At 38.7% G+C, this 22,282-nt stretch overlaps 2 protein-coding genes across 3 annotated transcripts in view; one reads left to right on the top strand and one right to left on the bottom strand.

Annotated features, from left to right (window-relative positions):
- The window catches only part of EPB41L2 (erythrocyte membrane protein band 4.1 like 2), a 277,512-nt gene that overhangs the window by 215,580 nt on the left and 39,650 nt on the right, over positions 1-22,282 (top strand). The gene's annotated exons all lie outside the window — the stretch shown is intronic.
- Positions 706-8,019, bottom strand: SMLR1 (small leucine rich protein 1). Its single transcript, XM_081251080.1, has 2 exons — positions 7,811-8,019; positions 706-3,078 (listed from the first exon to the last, which is right to left on the bottom strand). The coding sequence occupies exons 1-2, from the start codon at positions 7,941-7,943 to the stop codon at positions 2,993-2,995; spliced, it is 219 nt and encodes a 72-aa protein (XP_081107206.1). The 5' UTR covers positions 7,944-8,019; the 3' UTR covers positions 706-2,992.

Below are 22,282 nucleotides of genomic sequence, written 5' to 3'. Positions count from 1 at the left end.
CCTTGATGGACTTCAAGGGGCTAGGCTTTCCCACAGTATATACAAAATCATGGGTATATGCATTTTTCCTACAGAAAAAAAAATATTTCCTATCTTTAATTAAATTCTCAAAAGGCTTCTTTATTACCTAAATAAAGGTTAGGAATCTCTGCTCTTAAGAATCTAGGTTTTGGAATATGGATTTGAAAATTTTTTTAATGGAAAGAATTTCAATCTGGTGTTAATTATAAATAAAATTTCTTAAATACATATTTCCTGTTTATGTTCTGCCAGGGTGAATGCCTTTGCGTAAACTCTGATAAATGCAGAGGCCTCTTCTGATTAGCACACTAATTATAAAGTCAGAAAGCAAGACTCAGAGCATTTGTTTGGAAAATTCTAACTTTTTATAAACAAGTCAGAAAATTGATTTCCAAATTGTGTTTAACCGTTATGAACTCTTATTCTGAGATACAGTTTTGCCAAAGACTTAAGATTTCAAGGAAAAGCTGTTGTTGGATGTGTGAACTTGCTTATCTGTTCTCAATTTTCCAGTTGCTACTAAATTATATCTAGAAAATACTGGTGGCTGTTACCTGGTCAGATTACTTGGAAGTTTTTTTTTTAAGGGGTGTAAATAATACTTCAGAGAACATGATGTGTGCCCTTCCTTGCTCCATTTTCTGTTTTATCAATGTGTATAAGCTCAGAATGTGAAGAAGCGGTCATGGACTTGTAGTGTCCCAAGGCCAAATTTCCAAATTACCAACACAGTTAACGAGAGAGAGAGATGTTATTAACAATTTTAGGTTAGCTCTGTAAAAAAATTTTTTTTTCATTGAATAAATGGCAGTGTAACAGAACTTACAACACCCATTAAAGTATTTTATTGAAGGTCTCATGTTGGGGAAACAGAATTGGGAGTTTGCTCAGATACTAGAAATTAGAAATAAGGTTAGGAACTGTTGAGGTGAAACCACTTAGGAACATTTTTGGCCCCTGATGAAAGGCTTTGGAGCACAGGAGGAAACAGAGTATAGGATAAGGTAAGGAGACCACCAGCCTGGTCTAGGTGGCAACAGCGATGACAAGGAGGCAGGCAGTCCAAACTGGAAGGAACTCTTCCCCTGTACTCTAAGCAGGTGGAGAGCAAAGATGTGACCGGGCAGCTGATTGGCTGCGCTCTGTGAGGGACTAGTCAAATCCAGTACAATGCCTTCAAGCAGGTGGTAGAAAAACCCTTGGACTTGGTCTCTCTGTAGGAAGACTAACGTTTCTGTTCCTCTCTACATGTAAAGAACATTCATGACTCTACTCATGATTTCAATGGACATCCTTTGTACTCTCATTCAGCAGCAACAAAGGAATCAGGTCTTGCTTTACACAACATGTTTATGTTGAGAACATGTATGTTTCGAGCTCCTCTGTTACCATAGTAGCTGAGGTGCATTTTCCCTGGTAAGGCAGAGGTGGTGGAATGCATCCACCAGAGTCATCAGTCAGGCTTATGTTGTGTCTGTTTCCAGAAGAAGGTAGAGCAAACCCTGGTGGCTGAGCCACAGATTTGGCTGGCAGCTGGGAGTACGATGCATCCTTTCCACACCTTCTGTCCAAGAAAGCATTTTACATAAGCTGATTTCCACCAGAGGCTAAAAAGAGATCCCTCTCAGAACTGAAAGAATATTGTCATTCCTTCCATATGGCATGCACACTTATTCTAAATTACCTCAGTCTGGAAGCCCCAGGAGACATTTTCATTGTAATCAAATGCAATGAAATACAGAAATGAGTGTCTCCAGTTGAACAGTGAGTTTTATATTATGCAAGAAGTGCAAATGGAGACTAAATTCACTGGATGCATATGAAGAATTTGAGACTTGGGGAGGGGGAGAGAAACAAAATATCTGGCACTAGTGGTGCATTCTTGCTTTGGGTCAGCCAAACAATCTTTTGCATGTTTGTATTTCACTGCAGAAATTGGTGCATTTCTTACAGGTGAACAAATTCATTATGTTTTATAAAGTCTAATATCCCGTTGGATTCAGATGCAAACATAAGAATACAATCAGACTTACACTTAGGACATGTTAAGTGTCTTTTGTTAATGTTAGCTAGGAAAACTGAAGAGCCCGGTAGTAATCACAATCTATTTGAACTACTACTTTGAATTAAATGTTTCTTTTCAGTTATCTAGGTTGGCTATTTGGGGTTCCCACTGGAAGAAGAATTGTGCTAGTGAAATGTTTACTTCTTTCCATATTTAGAAGTAGCTCCCCAATGTTTTGGTTTTAGAGGCAAAGTCTTGAGTTATTCTCCATATGAGTCCCATGACCTTTGTGTTCTTTCCTTTTCCCACCAAATTGCCAGTATTTCCAAGTCATGTCATGCTGAAAACTACTTTCATGGTGACCCATACCGAGTATCGAGAGACTCTGCTTGTTTTGTGGGTTCTCACAATGATGATGCGATTTGTGAAAGCAATTGGGAAAAGGGGAGAAGCAAACCAAGGGCCAGAAATGATGCCTTAAAAGGTGTCATTTCAGTGTTGCCGAACTTCAAGGGAGGAAGTGGGAACTCTCACAGCAGGAATCCACAGGCACTCATCTTTTGCTATTTATTTGATCTCTACCAGAGTATCTTCACCTCCAAAGTCAGAATAATGCGGGCTTCCACAAGATTATGTAATAATGATGCTTAAGAATTTTAGTTTGAAAATAGTGCCCTTCAGAGTAGACATAGTCCTATAAAAGTTAAAAAGTTACAATGTGTCTAGTGCGTAGAGCACATCCAACAAAATCTTACATTCTTGGGACTCGCTGAAGAACTGCTATTTAAGTCGAGTCTCATAGCTGTCCTCTTGAACCACTTCTCAGAACAAGCATCTTAGTATTCTTTTTGTCTTGCTGTGGTTCTAGTTTATTAACTATTTGCTAAGCCATTGACCTTCGCTCTCTGACCAGTAGAAATTGACTGTGCTTTAGCCATTGATCAGCCATTGATCAGTCCCCAACAGTCACGTCCGTTTCTCTCTCTGGTACCAGGAAGAGCTAGCCTTACGATTGTGTTGGTGATCAGGAGTCTGTGACAGTTCTTCATTAACTGAAAGGAAAAATACCAGTTAATACTGTGGAGGCAGCTGCGTGCCACTGGTCATTTACAACTCCCCAGGCGTTATTGGTCAGCATTTCTACTGTGGTGGCCCCAGCAAGTTACAGAAGTTATTGTCATCAGAGCAGGTCCTATTGCAGGATCTCTCCTTTCCTCCTCAACCACTCCCAAAAGAAATATAAATGCTTATTTCTAAGGAGTGGTCCTGGTTAGAGAGGGCAAACTACCACTGTAATAAAAGGTGTTACATGCTAAGTATATTTTATATTCAGTAGATTGTGTTGACTAAATGTATTAAGGCTCCCACATTCAATAGGCATTTATTAAACATGTCTATTACCCAAGACCCGGGGATATGCAAATGAGTAAGATAGGGTTTCTGTCCTGTTCCTCCCTGCCAAAAATGTGTTTGGGTGTTTGTAAGTCTTTAGACCAGTCGAATTAGTCTCCTTTTTACCTTTTGGCATCTTTGATTGAAAACTGAGTGTCAACTTTTTGCCACTTACATACTCCTTATCCCCTTAAAATATAGCTTCAGTTAAAGCTACTGAAATATTAAAACTTATCTATGATGTCCTAATTACTAAATCTGGTGGCATTTTCCAATCCCCAGTTTTCTCCTCTGTAGCATTTGACACGAGCCCCCTTTCCATGATGCCCACCCCCAGTCATACTCCTCCCTTTGGCTTTTATTATGTATCATCTTTCTGTGTATTCTTATCTGCTCCTGTAGCTTCACCTGTTACCTCTCTGGCAATAGCAAATTTGAACTTTAGCCCTGAAATCCTGACAATTATCCTTTGAGATCTTCCTGGTACGTCCAAAAAAAATTTTTTTTTTCTCTTCCTCAGCACCACCAACATGCATAACTGAAACTATTTTTTACTCTTAATAGTTTATTTTCAGAATTGTAATTAATCAAATTATCCAAGCCGGAGACAAGGAGTTCATAATCTCAGGAGATAATGTACTTTAGAGAATTGAACCTGAAAACATTCTTTTTGGTTCCCACATCAAATCCCAGCAATTTATTCTTTGCCAGGCCCTTTATATGTCATGAACTCTAGGACATGAGCACTCTCTCTGACCTATTCTTTTCTGATTCCACACTGCTTGTCATCTCAGTTGAGAGAGGGTATATATGCATTGGATGGTAACAGGTCTTAGGTTACATGCGGCTCAAGACTTAACAGCTAACGTTTCTTGATCACTTATGTGCCAGACACCGTGAAAAGCCTTTTCTCATTTAATTCTTGCAATGAAATTATGTTGTAGTCACCATTATTATTCTTACTTTACAGGTGAGCAAACAGAGGCATAGAGAAATCAAAATGAGGCAATTTGCCCAAGATCATAGAAACTGATGGATTCAGGATTCAATCCCAGGCAGTCTGACTCCAGAACCCACACGCTTAGCCACACAGTTTCACTGCCTTTCCACATAGATTATTGCTAGTTCAAAGGTATTGCTTGAGATAGCTCATGCCTTAGATTATAGACTCACTGAAATATGAGTAACTTCTCTCTTATTCTTAACTACTGAAGGCTAACTGCACAACAGGTGCTTTGAATGAGAAGGCAGGATACAAATTCTAGAGTGAAAATGGATGACCTGAATAATGACGTTGAAAGAATAGAACTAGAAAATGGAAAACTAGGAGAGAAAGCAAAACCCATCATTCCTCAATGAGTTATATCTACCAAGTGAACCAAATATCTGTGCCAGGTGCAATGAAGAGAGCTAGAGAAATAATTTATCCCTCTCCTGAAAGAGCTTGCAATTTGGCCATCATTTCATTTTAATGGGTCTGTTAAGGACAGTGCAGAGATTAGACAGGTGAGATTAGACAGGTGGCCATGAAAACATCTGAGTTTGTAACTGTAGAATATTCTGCAGGCAATGAAGTTTTCCTTCTTGGGCCACAGGTGAAGAAATGTAATCTTCTTGACTCAGAGCTAAGTCTTTATGCAGAGGAATCACCATCATCAGTAATTAACCCTGTTACAGAAAGAGATTGATCGAGTCCCCTCAAAACTTTTATAAAATTCTTGCCTTGTTTAATTCTCCCACTGTTGGCTCTCATGTTGGTGATGTTTATTTGCCTGGGCCAAGAGGATTCCTCCATTCAGCAGATACCTACTGAACACCTACTCTGTGTTCAATACTCCAGGGGTAGTGTTTTGGCTGAGAGGGCTAGCTCTGGAGCCAGAGAGCCAGGGTTCAAATCCTGTCTCTACCATTTTCTCGGTGAGTGACCTTGGGTAATTTACTTAATTTTAAGTAAATTTTATATAATTAATTTTATTTCTAAATAAAGATCAATAATTTTATCTTTAAGTTTAATAATAGCTACTAGATATATTTTAATAATAGTTAGTATAATGACACAAACACTGCCTTCTTAGAATTTATAAGTCAGCAGGGGTCATAATGACCAACGGTTGTTCAGAACAGGCACTGTTAAGAACCTTACGTGTATTGCCTCACTTAATCTCCACACCAACCTTACAGCTATGTCCTGCTATTATTTCTATCTCACAAGTGAAGAAACTGAAGCTTCAAGAGATTAGGTAGTGTGGCCATTGTTACAGACCTGGAATTCAAACCTCCATTTGGTTTGACTCTGTTATCTGAGATCTTAACAATTTCACTCTGCTAACCCTTAACTTACTCTTGACTTTTAGAAATGCTTATCTGTTTCCTTTTGGATTGCTGACTATCAAAACATATATATAAAGTTCAGTGAGAGATGCCTAGCCGCACTGTACATTTTCCATGCTTTAGTTAACTGTTTTAGAATGTCAATTGCTGAAGGCCAGAACCTGATCACTTACCTGACCTTATTTTATTTTATTTTACATCTAGCTTCATACAAAAACTTTCAGGCATTCAAGAGACACAATTTCTTTTCCATAGTGGCTATTTTTGGCAATGTTGGTTATTTTAGCAAGCAATTTGTTCATGATCAGGGTGATAGTATTTTGAGCGGCACTGAAAGTAGCAGTTTAGGAATCTCAGGACTTGGGGAGATAAGATAATCAAAACTTCCACCCGAGGAGAGGTGACATGTCCCTGGCAGTGGTTGATGCAGGGTTTGGTGATGGAAAGTTCTAGACTCAGACCTCCACCTTAAGAGCTACTCCTCAAGGCAACTGACACAGATTGAAGAGTGCAGGATGTTAGAGAATTTTCTTTCTTCCTTTGCGAGAAGATTGATGTTCTCTACATACTAATTAAATTTACATGCACCATTACCTCCTAAGCCTTGAAGTACGGGGATTAATGATGAATGATTGTGATACCATCACCTGCTTTCCATCACATCTTAAAATGCCTCTTGTTTGATGGACTAGGATTATGAGGTAGGCAAGATGACTTTCTGTACCAGGATGCAGGAATCGGGGGTTCTGTGAACACACTAGTTTATCTGTCAATGTCCCTTTCTTTACAGGGACAAAATAGGGATGATTACACTTGCCATAACCCTGGTTGCAAGATTAATGACATGACATTTGACCATCTGTTTAAAGTTTTTAAGTGGGAGCTGCTAAATAGAGATTCAAACTGGTGATATCTTCTTTGGGGCCAAGTGTTCTTATTTGCCCTCAAACTGGAGAGAAGATATTACTACTGGCCCTTAGGAAAGCAGTACAGAAAGAACTATAATTTTAAAATCCACATGTTCTCAGGGGTTTTTTAATAAGAAAGGAAAATTTGGAATTAAAGGGATCACATCCACATAAAAATGAAAACATGTCTAGCCTAAGGTTATCTGCTAACACTGGAAAATGTAATCAGGAAAAAGGATACACAGATCCCATTGGGGGAGGAGGGAAATATAAGCAAAGGATGGTTTGAGGAGGGGTTTTCAAATTTGTTTTTAGTACTTTAATGACATCATCCAACTTAAGAAATATTACTGGTTTTTGATATTGCTAAAATAGTTATTAACCTCTCATATTAAACTAACATTTGCTGGGTACATTATTAACACATAGTCTATCAAATCACAGTGCAGTTTCATTCATTTCAATTACAGCAGAATAAACAGGCTCAATCCAGGACCCAGCTTTCTCATGTCCCAGTCACTTTAAACTTCCTGAGGGTTTTGTTTTGGTTTGGTTTGGTTTGGCTTTGGTTTTTTTTTTTTTTTTTTTTTTTTTAACGTTAAGACCCCAGTTTCATGGTAAATTTACATCAAGCCATCAAATATCTATTAAGCCTTGACATTTGCCAAACACTGTGATAGCACAGTGTTGGCACATTTCCTTAGTAGAAGTTTAGCAGATGAGGAGTGTGTGCACACACTCACAGGAACACACGGGCACGTGCGCGCACACACACACACACCTGTCAGGTTCAGACGGCAGACCAAGAAACACACTGTAATGTTTGTGAATCTTTTGGCCTGAGAGACAGAGACAAGCAATCACATGTCCAAATTGCTGATTCACACTTTGCCTGTCTGCAAGGGGCTGCAGTTAAGGATGCCCACGGCAGGCCTTCAGAGCCTAGCACGTCATCCACATTGCTGGAAAGATCAAATTTTGCCACGTTCACCACGGAAGATATCTTAAGGGGGGTGCTTATTGAGAAGCATCTACATATCAAAAAGATGTGTGGCTCCAGGCCTCCCAGAAAAATGGACAGTACATGGACTTGTTCCAAATGTGTGCCATGGGAAAGGACTCTAACCCCTGCCTTGTGTGGCTTCTGACTTACCCTCCATCAGCTTGATCCTGAAGTAGGCCATGAGAAGGAACAGCAGCAAAGTCACGGGCAGGAAGATGCCAGAGAGCAGGAACCAGCCTGGGAGCTCTCTCAGGAACTCCAACAGTACGGGGCTCATTGCCATATCACACAGACCACGGATACCCCCTCAACCCCGGGCTGGTGGGGTTCACACTCAGATGAGGGCAGCTTCGCTGAGTCCACACTTGTTTTCTTCTGGGGCTCTGGCCTTTGCTCAGCACGTCTCAGTGGAACTTTTTGTGGACTTTGCTCTATTTAAACAGCCCCATGAATTCTGAGAGGATTGCTGGCAGGTTACTCTGTAACTCAGCTACAAAGTATCGAGGAATTGAAAGATGATTCTCCCAGGCCATTCCAGAGATGAGTATTTATCTGGCAAGGTTGGGAATGACATCAGGAGACCTAAATTTCTTTGTATTCAGCTTATCTGATATGAAAAGTACCTGACTTTAAGCAAACCTCCTTGCTGTATATATTCTACCAATATATGCCCAGACGTAGGAAGAATTTTTCCTACATTTTCTAAATTTCAGAGAAAATATTAATTAGTAGCTATGTTAATGTACCTGTGTCGAGAAAAAGGGAATTTTCCTCCATACATAGTTTATACAGCTAATAACAAGGAAGGAGAAACAATTTTCTTTCCATATGTACAAACTCTTCCTAATATGTCCTACTGTGAATGCTTTTCTGAGAGGTACACTGGTTTATTCAGTTATTCAACAAAACTTTAATTCTACTACAACCCAACCTCTTGACTAGATGCTGGATGTACAAGAAAAAGTCATGGTACCTTCCCTCTGAGAGTGGAGACAGACAGAGATAGAGAGAATGGCCATAAGACATAATGATGGAATGGATGGAAATATGGGCCCTGTTCCTTCTCCCCCCAGTACATCAGTTTGTGCTTGCTGCTTTAGTAGCTGGCACTCTCAGCTGCTTCCTGCTCACACAGTCCTGTGGCCCACCCTTAGCAGTAGAAGGTGCCCCCTGAATGATAGTGATGTGGCTGGTGTGGTAACTACCAAGTTTCTGGGAAAAGATTAAAAGGACAATAGACTATGTTGACGCTGGTTTATAAACTGAGTTGAGTTGCCATCCACTGCTTTAGTGAAAAAATTTTGAAGATACTGGTCTACTAAACTAAAACCAACTAAAAAATCCTTTTTATCATTAAAAGGCCTCCTGGAGGATTTGGAAAATTTGGGGAGGGAGATTGGCAGCCACCTCCTTGGGCTGATTTCTCTTCTCATGTTGTTACCCTGTCCCCCATGGCCACTTGGGTGAGTGGCTAGTGGCTGCCCTATCAAGGGCATGCTGCTGTCAATGCCTCCTGAATTTTTCCATCAAGGGTTTTGCATGTAAATGCAGAGTTTTACTCCCAGCTGTAAAGTCAGCACCCTAATCTATAAAACAATAAGAATGGGGAGGGTCTCTGGGATGCCTAGCTGGCTTCCTAAGCAGTAAACAGTAAATAGATTTCTGTCAGATCTACCCCTACGTATTTCATATTTTATGCTATTGTAAAGAGTGTTGCTTTTAAAATTTCAATTCTTGATTGTTTGTTGCTGGTATTAAAGGTTTTCTTAATTTATTAAATATATCACATCACTGGGAACTTTTAGAAGATTACATATTAGGATTTGTTAAACACCCTTTAGAGCTTAAGAACTTTTATCAATAAAGACTCTTTTCCAAATTCACACTGGTTGCTTGGGTTAAGTAGCCCTAGCAGGTAGAAGGATAGAGATGTTTGAAACACTGGTAATCAGTCTATTTGATTGACCAGAATTTGGGGTGGGGTTCCATAGAGTGTACAATATGCTACCATAATGACAGCAGATTCTTTACCTAGCTTTTTACCATGTGGTGGGTGTAATCATTTATGTCACTGGAAAATGTACATCTGTGAAAATAGAGGGACATGTTACATTTGGGGTTAAATTCTCCTGTTGACTTCCTTAGTAGTGAATGAGCCCACAGTTGATTTACATGACAATTTATGACACAAGTGATTACAGATGTTGATGTGAGTTCCTAGGGAACTACTCTTATACCACCTATTATGCTCTTAGTGACAGCTGGACAAAAGCCTTTTTTAGATAACTGTGACCTATTGAAGGTGATACCAAAACCACCAGGCCTCTGATTTGGATTCTGTATTCATCTGAATAAGCCATAAAGGATGACTCATTCCAATGACATGGCATAGAGCAGTGAAGGTTCTGAAGTCCATCAGTGGAAGGTGCCAAGGTGCTGTTGACTGATATCTGGAGAATCAAATTATGTGCAGCTGCAAAACCAATACAAAAAAAAATAAATACAAATGAAACTAACACATTTTAAATGAAGTGCTCTGATTTAATTATATGGGTGATGTTTTGCTGATGAAACACTGCTCACTGTAAATGTAGTAATGACTGCTGCAGTGTGGGCCTTTTGGGTAGGAAAGCCTATATTCTCTGACCCTTGTTAACTGCCCTTCTGAACTTGGTTCATTAGCCCATGTCAATTAAAGTAGTATCACTTGGGGCTTCCCTGGTGGAGCAGTGGTTGAGAGTCTGCCTGCCGATGCAAGGGACACGGGTTCATGCCCTGGTCTGGGAGGATCCCACATGCTGCGGAGTTGCTGGGCCCATGAGCCATGGCCACTGAGCCTGTGCGTCCAGAGCCTGTGCTCCGCAACGGGAGGGGCCACAGCAGTGGGAGGCCCACGTACCGAAAAAAAAAAAAAAAGTAGTATCACTTGACACCAGTACTACAGTCAACACAAAAATAAGGGCTCTGAAATCATGTGGCAGTGGTAGGTTACAAGGTACTCTTTCAATAAAAAGATAGACATGGAAGTGACAGTGAAGAATTTAAATTCTTTGTGAACTTTGAGAAAAGGTCCACAGACCTTCATTTATTCATATTTCAAGTAACAAATATTTATTGAGGGTTTAACATGTGCCCTGGAGGCACTGATTTGGGGCTGTGAACATAATCATGGATGACAAAGTCCCTGTCTTTATGGAACTTACATTCCAGTGGGGTGTAGTAGTATACACCCCAGGGAGTAGTATAAACACTTCCCATGTTCTGTCTCATTATAGTCTTATAACAACGCCTTTGAAGTAAGTACCAATTCTGTAAAGCCCACGGAGCTTTCATAATTTATCAGTGATCACACCACTAGAAAGTGACACAGTTGGAATTTGAACCCAGACCCCAAACACTTATCCATTATATTCTACTGCCTCTCAACCTCCTAGAGATATAGTGTCAAGTTATGATAAGCGCTTTGCAGAAGAAAAAAAAAAAAAAAAAAAAGGACAAGGAGAGAAGAGACTAACAGGAAGTGTTACTTTTAGGTGGGTGGTCAGGGAAGGAGTACTAGCCTGATAGAGCTGCTGTAACAAAATACTACAGACTGGGTAGCTTAAACAACTGAAATTACTTTTCTCACAGTTCTGAAGACTGGACGTCCAAAACCGAGGTGCTAGCAGGGCTGGTTTCTGTTTAGACCTCTCTCTCTTTGGCTTGTAGATGGCTGGTTTTCTTCTTGCTGTGACCTCACATGGCCTCTTCTCTGTGCCCGGGCACCCCTGGTTCTCTTCCTTTCCTTATAAGGGTACCAAGTGTATCGGATCAGGGTCCCACCCTTATGACCACATTTAACCTTAATTACCTCCCTAAAAGGACCTATCTTCAAATGTACTCACATTGGGGGTTAGGGCTTCAACATATGAATTTTGGTGGGGTAATCAATTCAGTCCATTACAGAAGATTTCTCTGAAAACAGACTTTTGAGCAGAGTCTTGAATGAGATGAAAGATGGAGCCATGAGCATATTTAGAAGAATGGAGTTTTAGGCAGAGAGAACAGCAAGTACCAAATTCCTGAGATAGGAATGTTTTTGGTGTGATAGGAGATGCAGAAGTAGGCCTACTGTGGCTGGAGCACATTGAGAAAGGGAAAAATTGGTAGAAAATACACTTTTGAGAAACTGATCTAGACACATGACGACACTGACAGTCGCTCAAGAAAATGTGCCCACAGGGTGGTCTGTGAAACTAATTCTACCGCATTTTATTAGGCATTGCTTGGAAAATGGTTAAATAAATGTAGAGAATACTGGGGTAAGATGATGTCTTTACTGCAATGTTTCTTAGAGCCTTTAATTTGGTAGGGCGCATTGTGAATCCCCAAGAGGAATACAGCATGAGTCTTTCCCAAACTTACTGGACCATTGAGTCCTTGTTGCCAGGAGAATCTCAGGAGATCACGGTCTGCAGAACATGCTTTTGGGTATCGGCCATTAGGTAAGAAGATTTGTCTTGGTGCTCTCAGTATCAACCCTACCCTAAGTATCAACGTATAGGATTGGTATTCTTAGGAATGGTGGATAGGAATCAAGTGATTCTGAGAAATTATGGGGCTTTTTTACTTCAGTTTTTATAAATTGTACTAGCACAGACTGGCCCCAACAATTCAAGAAGCATGAACATTGTCTGATTCATTAAATTCTCCAAGTATCAGCCCCTCTCACTTTACAAAGTTATTTTGTTTATAGGAAAATGATCTTGTCTCATTCATGAAACTCTTTGCAAGTTATTTTGTTTATGGGAAAATGGTCATTGGAACATGCCCACCTGAAACAGTTTCTTTGTAATCCTGTCTTATTTGGGGTGGCGATACAAATTAGATGTTTCTGTTCATTAGCAATGGGCTGTGACAGGAGTGGGTAGCTCTCTGGGAGTAGTATAAGGATGAACGTTTGCACCCCAGGGTCTCCAGGGAGGGGAGGGCACTTTGACAAACCAAAAGTTACTTGTTACTTGAACATGTTTAGAACATCAGAGATGGAAATTCTGTTCAATTCAGCTTTTCTCTCCACTCACCCATTATGCTTTGGTCAATCAACATGACCAAATAAGATATAAAATACCTCTTATTTTATATCTCTCATATAAATAAGATATAAGAACAGAGACTGATTTATGCTAATTTGAGTTAATGAAGTTTAAATTTCAGCACCCCTCATTTGCCTGGACCCTTCCAAGACCCAGGGAGGGATACCGAAAATATGTACACATGGTGTTAGTTTTTGTTAGCAAGATATATTAGCTGCAATAGATATCTTTCCACTCCAGATTCCCATCTTTCACACTCTTTATGTCAGGAAGTGTTGGAGCAGCCTTGGAAATTTTGGGGACAGCTCTAGGGGGAAGAGGAGTTGGGGACACATTTAATTTGGGTTGGTGGAAAGTTTATGTGTTTTGCAGTTGTTTCTGTATATAGTTAAGTTGTAGTTAGCTGTCTTGGTGTAGCAATGACTTTCAGAGGTACTCATTCCACCCCCTGTGCTATAATTCTTTGCATTGTGACCCAAATTTTCAGGGGCAAAAGGTTGTATCACAATTTGAACATGTCCTATGCATTTAACTTCAGAAGTATGTGGGAAGTGGGAGAGAAATAGGATTTGAAATGTATGGGGCCAGAAGCTGCTGTGGAAAAGTCTTCCAAATCTCATGCATGTAGAATTATAAGTGGAAGATTTGATTTTTATTCCTGCTCAGTCAAGATGAAAGTTCTCTCCTGCAGTGTATACAGTTATAAACACAATATGCATTTTGGTGTTAATGGAGTAGAATAGAATTTGTCAGAACTCCTGTGTCTGGGGATGAAAACCATCAGCAATAATACTGCAAACAGTAAGTGCATCTTTGTGTAATGTTGCACATTTTAAAGATCCCAAAGCACTGGGTTACATTTTAGGGTGTGTGAGAGATCTTGTCTTGACAAAGTGTGGCAGTTCTGGACAAAAGAGAGTACTGAATTGGGACCTGAGGAAACCCGTGTTCCAATAACAAAACTACATGTATACCATGTAGTATTTCTACATGTATTTCTGAAAGTTCAAAGTGTGTAATATAAGGGAAATTTGATTATATGGTTATATAGCAATTAAAAACACATTTAATTCCTCTTGGAATTCCTTAATTTCAGATTATTTTTGTGTGTTTCAAAATGATGGATTATACCAAAATTCAAATATGATGAGAGGGAAAGTTCCCAGTGGAGGCCAAAATAAAAAACTGAAGGATTGACAGAAGCTCCAGAATGTAAAAAAATTTGCTTGATTTGCTTTTTAAAATTTGTAATTTATTTCTTTTCTCAGTCTACGTAAATATTCACTTTCATCCAGTTTTTTGTGTTTGCAATTTTGTATTTTTTTTCTCTGATATAGGGACCTTCAAAATGTATAAGCTTCAGACCTGGGTATTACCTGGATCTGCTGCTGGGTAAGAAGAGAAATGTTCGAGAAGAATAAAGCCTGAGACAAGTACTGGAGAACCTTGCTCTAATTTCTCTAGTTTATGCTTCTTGCCATAATTTCAGGAGACTGACCCCTTCTCATTGGTCTCTCTGGCTATTTGGAGGCTCTTAAAGGCAGTTCTAATTTAGGGGGAGGTGGTGAAAGTGATTCTGCAGACTCTGTCAGAGACGAGCTTTACCCAAGCAAGAATTAAATTTAACCCAGATATCATCAATTGATTTTATGTTTTTTTTTTTTTTTTTTGTAAATTAAGACTCAGCCTTTTCCTGCAATATAATATGCTTAAATATATATCCTGGAGAAGATAATCCAGCATAATGCCATTACACAGGTTTATAGCTGACCTTTGAAATCTAAATCTTCTTTGAAAAAAACCCCACAATTTTGTTTCTATTTCCCTTTAGAAAAAAATCCTTGTGACTTCTGCAATATCCAAACAGTAAATCCAGTGTTCATTTAGGTCCGAGAGTTTGCAGATGACTGACAAATCTATCGTTTTGCACAAGCCCTGCTTTCCGTCGGAGAGCTGCAGTTTAGAGATTCACTGCTACAACACAGGCAAAATTCTTTCCTTAGCAGAGTCGGTATAATGCACAAGTTTGTATTAATCACTAAGGGTAACCTAGAAGGCCATTGCTAGAACTTTTGGCCAAGGTGGTAACAAGAAAATAACAGCTGTTTGTATAAAGAAACTAGGAGCTCATTTGCACAGCTATTGGAGGCAATAGGGAGATTAATGCATGCTGTCAGTTATACAGGTTTAATTTGACTTGCGCTAAAATAGCATCAATACACATCTCCCCTTTGCCATTCATTCCTTCTGAATGCTGATTAATTTACTCTCATTTCACCCTGACTGCTGCCAGGCAGTAATGAGTTGTAGCCATCTGGCAGTCCTATTTTATCTTGCCCATTGCCCCTAAAAAAAGCAGAGATGGGAACAGTCTTTTCCTGGGCGTCCATCCAGCTGCTCAGAGTTCCCAGCCCTCTTCTTGGGGAATTCAGGGCAGATATCCATCCAGACAGTGAATTCTTGAACTGGCACGTGGTTTTTGTGTTGAAGCTGGTGAGCCAAAGCCTCCTAATTTCAGAATTGGGAGGGATGTATAAGAGAGCCTGTATGTCAGAGTTAACAGTTAAGCCACGTAGAAAGAGATTTGTAAAGTACAGCTACTGCTATAAAGTGGTATTTTATAGATGTATAATAATACAATGTACACAGAGATAAGGCTCTTTACAGACATATAAAGCAATACTGTTAATAATGTCTTAACTCCTGAAAGAACAGGAAACCATCTGGTCTCAGTAATTGCTTCCAAATATAATTTTTTTCTTTTCATGATGTCTTCAGAAAAATCAGACATATTACCTCATTATGGGCAAAAGAATAATAAATAAGATTGACATAAATTTGATTCTATTTCAAGGACACTGTTTTTAAAAAATCCACTTTATTGAGGTATAGTTCACACACATTAAATTTTGCCCATTTAAGTCTATATTTCAATGCGTTTTGACACATTCACATACTCATGTAATCATCACCACAATCAAGATATAGAATATTTCCATCTGTCTCCCAAATTGTCCTTGTGGCCCTTCCTGGTCAGTCTTCACTACCCCAACACCAGGCAACCTCTGATCATCTGTCAATGTAGATTAAATTGACCGTTTCTACAGTTTCATAGAAATGGAGTCTTACAGTATGTATGCTTTTGTGTCTGACTTTTTTGCTTAGCATCATTCATCCACACTGTTGCATTTTTTAGTAATTGATTCCTCTTTATTGGTGAGTAGTATATCAGTCCATATCTATTCTATATCACTATGGATATGCCATAATTTGTTTATCCATTTACCTGTAGATGGACATTTGATTTCCAATTTTTAGCTATTATGAATAAATTTGTGTACATGTCTTTGTGTGGACATATATTTTCATTTCTCTTGAGTAAGTACAGATTTGACTAAGAACAGAATTTCTGGGTCTTATGGTAAATGTATGTTTAACCTTATAAGAAACTATCACACGGCCTTCCAAAATGATTATGCCATTTCACAATCTCACTAGCAATGAAGGAGGAGGATTCTAATTTTTCCACATTCTCACCAACACTAGGTATTGACATCTTAAAACATTTTTATCTGTGCTAATGAGTATGGAGTCCTATTTCATTATGCATTTAATTTGAATTTCCCTGTGTTTTAAAATATAGGTTTTATTATTATTCAGGTATAACAAGGTCAATAGATCAGGAAATGATTGCTATAAGGGTCAGCAAGGACCTAAAATATTAAAACATAAAAAATATAGAATAAAAAGGCATGATTAATACCCCTAATGACTAACGATGTTGAGCATTTTTTCATGTGTGTATTGGCCATTCATATAGCTTCTTTTGTAAATTGTTCAAATTTTTTGCCTATATTTTTATTGTGTTGCCTTCTTAATGAGTTATAACTAAATTCTTTATAAATCATGCACACAAGTCCCTTGTCAGATATTTGTATTGTGAATATTTTCTCCCATTTTGTAGTATATCTTTTAATTTTCTTAGTAATGTCTTTCAAGGGGCTTAAGTTTGAAATTTTGATGAAGTCCCACTTAATTTGTTCTTTCACACTTTTTGTGTTTTATAGAAGAAATCTTTGCCTACCCTAAGATCATAATAATTTTCTCCTATGGTTTTTTGTTTGTTAGTTTGTTTTGTTTTATTGGTTTTTTTGGCTGTGCCACATAGCTTGTGGGATCTTAGTTCCCTGACCAGGGATCGAATCCTGTGTTTTTTCTAGAAGTTTAGTAGTTCTAAACATTGCACTTAAGTCTGTGATCCATTTTGAGTTAAATTTTTATACTGCCTGAGGTAAGGGTGAAGGTTCATTTTTTTCCCCAAGCAACATTTGTTGAAGAGACTTTCCTTTCTCCATTGAATTAAATTGGCATTTTAATTTTTACTGAAAATCAATTGACTATATATGTGGGGGTCTATTTCTAATTCTTTGTTCTGTTCCATTGATCTGTAGGTCTATTCTTCTGCCAACACCACATTCTCTTGATGACTTACTGTAGCTTTACAGTAAGTCTTGAAATCAGGAAGTGTAAGTCACCCAAATTTGAATCATTTGACTATTCTAAGTGCTTTTCTTTTCCAAAAAATTTTAGAAACAAATTTACAAAAAAAAAAAAAACTGGCTGAGATTTTGATTGGAATTGTGTTGAATCTAAAGATCAATTTGGATAGAATGACAATCTTAGTAGTATTGAGCCTTCCAGTTCATAAATATGGTCTATATTTCCATTATTTAACCTTTTGAATGTTCTCTCAGTAATCTTTTGTGGTTTTCAGAGTACAGGTTTGCATATATTTTATTTAATTTATTCCTAAATATGTCATGTTTTGGATGCTATTATAAATGGAGTTTAAAAATTCCACTTCCAATTGTTTGCTGCTAGTATATAGAAATACAATTAATTTTTTAATATTGACCCTGTATCTTAAAACCTTTCTAAACTTGCTTGTAAGCTTTAAGAGGTTTTTTGTTGTTTTGTTTTTTGGTAAATTCCTCAGGGGTTTTTATGTGTCATGTGTACATAGAGTTTTACCTCTTAAAAAAAAATTTTTTTTAATCTTCATGCTTGTTATTTCTTTTTCTTGCCTAATTGCACTGGCTAAGGCCTATAGTACAATACTGAATAAGTAATAAATGTTCTTTCCTTGGAAGTTATTCTGCTTAGTTTCTCATAGTTTCAATCTTGCATGCATACATTTGTGTTGGACAAATGACTCAAGAGGATTCCTAGGCAGATTTTTGAAACTGTTTCTCTGCTTAGCTCTCTCCTCTTGGGGACTCTGCTCTGCAAATTCCAGCTGCCTTGTCCTCCCCAATTCCCAGTCTCTGAATCTTAAACTCTTAGGCTCTGTTTGGGTTCACCCTCCCTGTCCTTCAATCTAGAGACTGTCTTTCAGCAGAAAACCTGGGTAATGGTAGGACTCACCTTATTTTTTACCCTACTTGTAAGGATCACAGTCCTCTACTGTCCAGTGTTTGAAAATAGCTTTTTCTATGTTTTATCAAGTTTCCTAGTTTACAACAGGAGGGTAATTCTGCATCCTGTTATTCCTTCATGGCCAGAAACAGAAGTAGATACTATTTAATTTCTAATTATCTACCAGCTTATTATTATTATTAATTTATTTTTATTTCAAAATTTGATGTGTGACTTAGCCAGTTTTGTTCTGGTAAGAGAAGGGAAATTTTGTCCAGTGGTTCTCAACCTGTCTCCCATTAGCCTTATTTGAGAGCTCCTAAAACATTCCCATGTTCAGGCTGCTCCTTTGGTGATTCTGACTTAAATGGCATGGATTGTTTTTAAAGCTCTCAGGTGATTATAGGTGTCACAAAAAGTTGGGAACTACCAGTTTACTCTCAAAACTCCACAGAACTTGCCAACGATGTGTTCCTTGGTATCCTGGTGTGACCAAAATGGCTTACAGGTGTCCTGAGTCACAGACCTATTCATCCCTGGGGACAGCCAGTCTTAGCCAGAGCCCTTGACCCAGCAGGAATCAGCATCCTCAGTTTACTCCAACGTGCCACACAAATGCCATCATTTCCTGAGTGTGTTGTGACTGCAGAATATTGGAGCTTTATAAGTAAACCCTCCTTCAGTCTCGCTCATCTTCGGGTCCCAGCTCAAACGTCACAAAACCTTTCTCTGACCCCTCAAGGACCATCCTTTTTCCTTCTCACCCATTCCCTTCACAACACATGTGTACTTCTATGACAGCAATATTAGGGTTTTAAAATCTGTTTCTATTTAAGATTTCAGTCCCTGGAGGGTAGAGGATGGTTTCTTTAATATCTTCTTGTCCTTCCTATTACCAAGTAGAGTGTTTTGGTTTCTTTAATATCTTCTTGCCCTCTCTATTACCAAGTAGAGTGTTTTGCATTTAATATTTATTCTTTTTGGGTAGGCCATTTTGGAGTTTAATGTTTGGAAATGTTCTGTGGGCAAAAATATTTTCTGTCTTATTAAAAATATATTCTGTCAATGTATGTTTTCTGATTTGCTGTAAGTCAGTTGGGTGGGAGAGGAATACAAAGCCTGTACTTGGTGTTGCATTATTTATAGTGGCCCTTGAACTCGGTTCACGTCTCTAATCTTTTTTCACTATTAATTTTGTCCTTTAGGGAGAAGAATTTGGTATTGCCTTTCTACCTTTAGGTATTTATACTTCAGAAATAAAATGGATTTTGATGAATTTTGCTCTTTATGCCATTTTAGCTTTTTAGGTCCAGATATTTTTATTAGGTGAGATTATTTTTTTAATTAGTCAATAAATAAATTGGATGGAAAATGAATTTCCGTAGGGATAATTTGGAAGAAAATGTGAATGTTCATTGATATTCTTGTTGGCATAATCTGTTTGGCCACATAGCACTTAGCTTGGTATGTTTACTCAATTCTTTTTTTACATTAACATTGACATGTCTAGGATCACTCTGTTCAATATGGTATCTTTGCATAAGTTAGGGAAATTCTCCCCATCTGAGCATTGCTTGGCAAACAGAGCAAAGCCTGCATCGTAACCCACTCACTTGGGTCAGGAATCCTTGTACAGGGAACTATTTGTACAACCTGCCATGGTAGCTCTCTGATGACCTCTTTACTTTTAGGACAGTTTGTTTCTGTATAATTTGGCATATTTCCAGGAGATAAACATAGACTTAACATCCTCCAATGGGTATAAGACGCATGAGTACTAATTGTGAAATTAACGTTGGAGGGAAAAATTAAGGAGGTCTTCACTAGAGTCATTTAAATCTCAGTTGCATGGTTTCTTCTGTGGAAAAAGGCCCAAAGGAGATCAAAGGTAGAAAATTAGGTAAATATTTACCACATGCTGAGGCAGGGGTGAGGAGACCTGTGGGAGCCGGACACTGAAAATCTTTGGCTGATGTCTTCCATTAATGGCATGTTTTTCTTGGCTAAGACAAAGGAAACAGCACATTTGCCAAGTGGATGAACATGCACTCACTTAACTTCTGGCCATGAAGAAAAAGGGTGAGGCTGTCAGCTGTCAGGGAGGAAGAGCCAAGGACAATGCCAGAAAGTGCCAGAGTAATAGTAGGAAAGGACCACACATGGAGTCCCTTTGTGAGCTAATGACTCTGAAATCTTTAATTTCTCACCAACCATGAAATTTAATTTTGATGGGATAAGCGCTACACTTATCCACTGACCACGAACTTGATGCCTTGGAGCCACTTCTCAGATTGCACGCAGGGAAGGGAATGGAACAATAACACTTATTGAATAGCCCTGTTTGCTCTCCAGAGCATCTGATGCCTTCACATACATTGTCTCATTTAAAACAATCCTTAAATTGTTCCATTTGACCTAAAGAGGAAGATGTTGTCATTGGCAGAGGGACGACTTGGATGTTTCTGTTATAGGTTTTGCTGGATGGAAGTAATGAATTTCACTTAGGCTTGACTGTATTTTTCTAGTTGCAAATCACAGTGAATGATGGTCTTAAATAAATGACCTCATTCATTAGTACATGTTTTCCTTTCTTCTTTCACCTACTGGTCCTGGTTCTGTTTTCTTTCCCCCTGCTGATTTTCATGATCTGCTTTACCCCTTCTCTCTTTATTTCTGGTTAACATCATGTATTGGTAACCTGCTGTGTCCCCAAGCCCTCAGACCTAATTTGTTATACAGGGCTCTTCTCCAATCAGGGTTCCATCAGAGGCTCTCTAAGGTTTTTATTTAATGGGCTTCAATCAAGGTCATTAAAAGAGATCTATTCTGCAATTATTTTTGCATATTTTTCCTTTTGTTTCTTAAAGTAGAAATATCTTCACAGAAAAACAGGAATCTCTGTCTCATCCTGTCTCCTGGTTTATTATTCTTGTTAAAACTGAGTCTGGGCTAATGGATATTCATATGGGGGATTAAGTGAACAATGTAAGAGAAGAATATTATGTTTGCTATTATGATTGATTTAACCTGTATTGAAGAAATAGAATAGATATAAGGTACTACTCAGCGCATACAGGTGATGGAGGGCCAGGCCAATAGGCCTATAGAAGTCATATCTCAAGGAGAGCTCATTGGATCTTTGGACTTGGCAGATGCTGTCTTCCAATGGCTGACTATGTAGACTTTATATACAAATATTCCCAGTGCAAAGTCATCACTTTAAACGTTTTGATTTTGAAAACCCTGTGCATTTCAACATTAGGAGGCTATTTAAAATATTCATCCCTGTTTTTTTGTCAAGGACAATCTGCCTTCACTTTCTTGCTTCTTTACATTTAGATCTTCATGTGTCCAAGCTCCAAAAGTGAGACCTCTCTTCTTGAGGAGCAAACAATTTAAATATAAAATGTTATAAAGGTACTGAACAAACTGCAGTAGGGAGGGGGATGTTAGTCATGCCTTTTTATTTTCTGTCATTTTAATGCTTTGACACCTTGGAGCCTTGCTGATGCTGGAAAGGCTGCTCTTCCCAGAGCTAGCCAATTCCTAGAAATAGTAAACAACTTCACTACCAGAGAGCATGCCTTTCATATGTAAACTCACCAATCCAGAGATCACACAACTCTCCTCTACTGGGTGTTCAGACTCAGGGCTAATATTCCTCTACCCTAATCACTCCAGGGCCAGGTACTAGACAGCTAGAAACATCCCTATACACCAGAGACTGCTGAAGTTATTCAAAGTAACCAACACTAAGCCTTCTTACCTTGCTCTGTCTTGCCTTTCTGGCAGAAAGGACAATAAAGGCTCTTGTTCACATTTTTCCCATATCTCTTCCCTCTTGCGTCTCCCTCCCTCCCACCCTCCCTATCCCACCCCTCTAGGTGGTCACGAAGCACTGAGCTGATCTCCCTGTGCTATGTGGCTGCTTCCCTCAAGCTATCTATTTTACATTTGGTAGTGTATATATGTCTATGCCACTCTCTCCCAGCTTACCCTTCCCCCTCCCCATATCCTCAAGTCCATTCTCTAGTAGGTCTGTGTCTTTATTCCCATCTTGCCACTAGGTTCTTCATGACCGTTTTTTTTTTAGACTCCATATATATGTGTTAGCATACGGTATTCGTTTTTC

This window comes from Mesoplodon bidens (assembly GCF_964165515.1).
Source record: "Mesoplodon bidens genome assembly, chromosome: 12".
Classification (NCBI taxonomy): Eukaryota; Metazoa; Chordata; class Mammalia; order Artiodactyla; family Ziphiidae; genus Mesoplodon; species Mesoplodon bidens.
The sequence above is the reverse complement of the archived record's forward strand: the minus strand, read 5'-3'. Positions and strand labels throughout refer to the sequence as shown.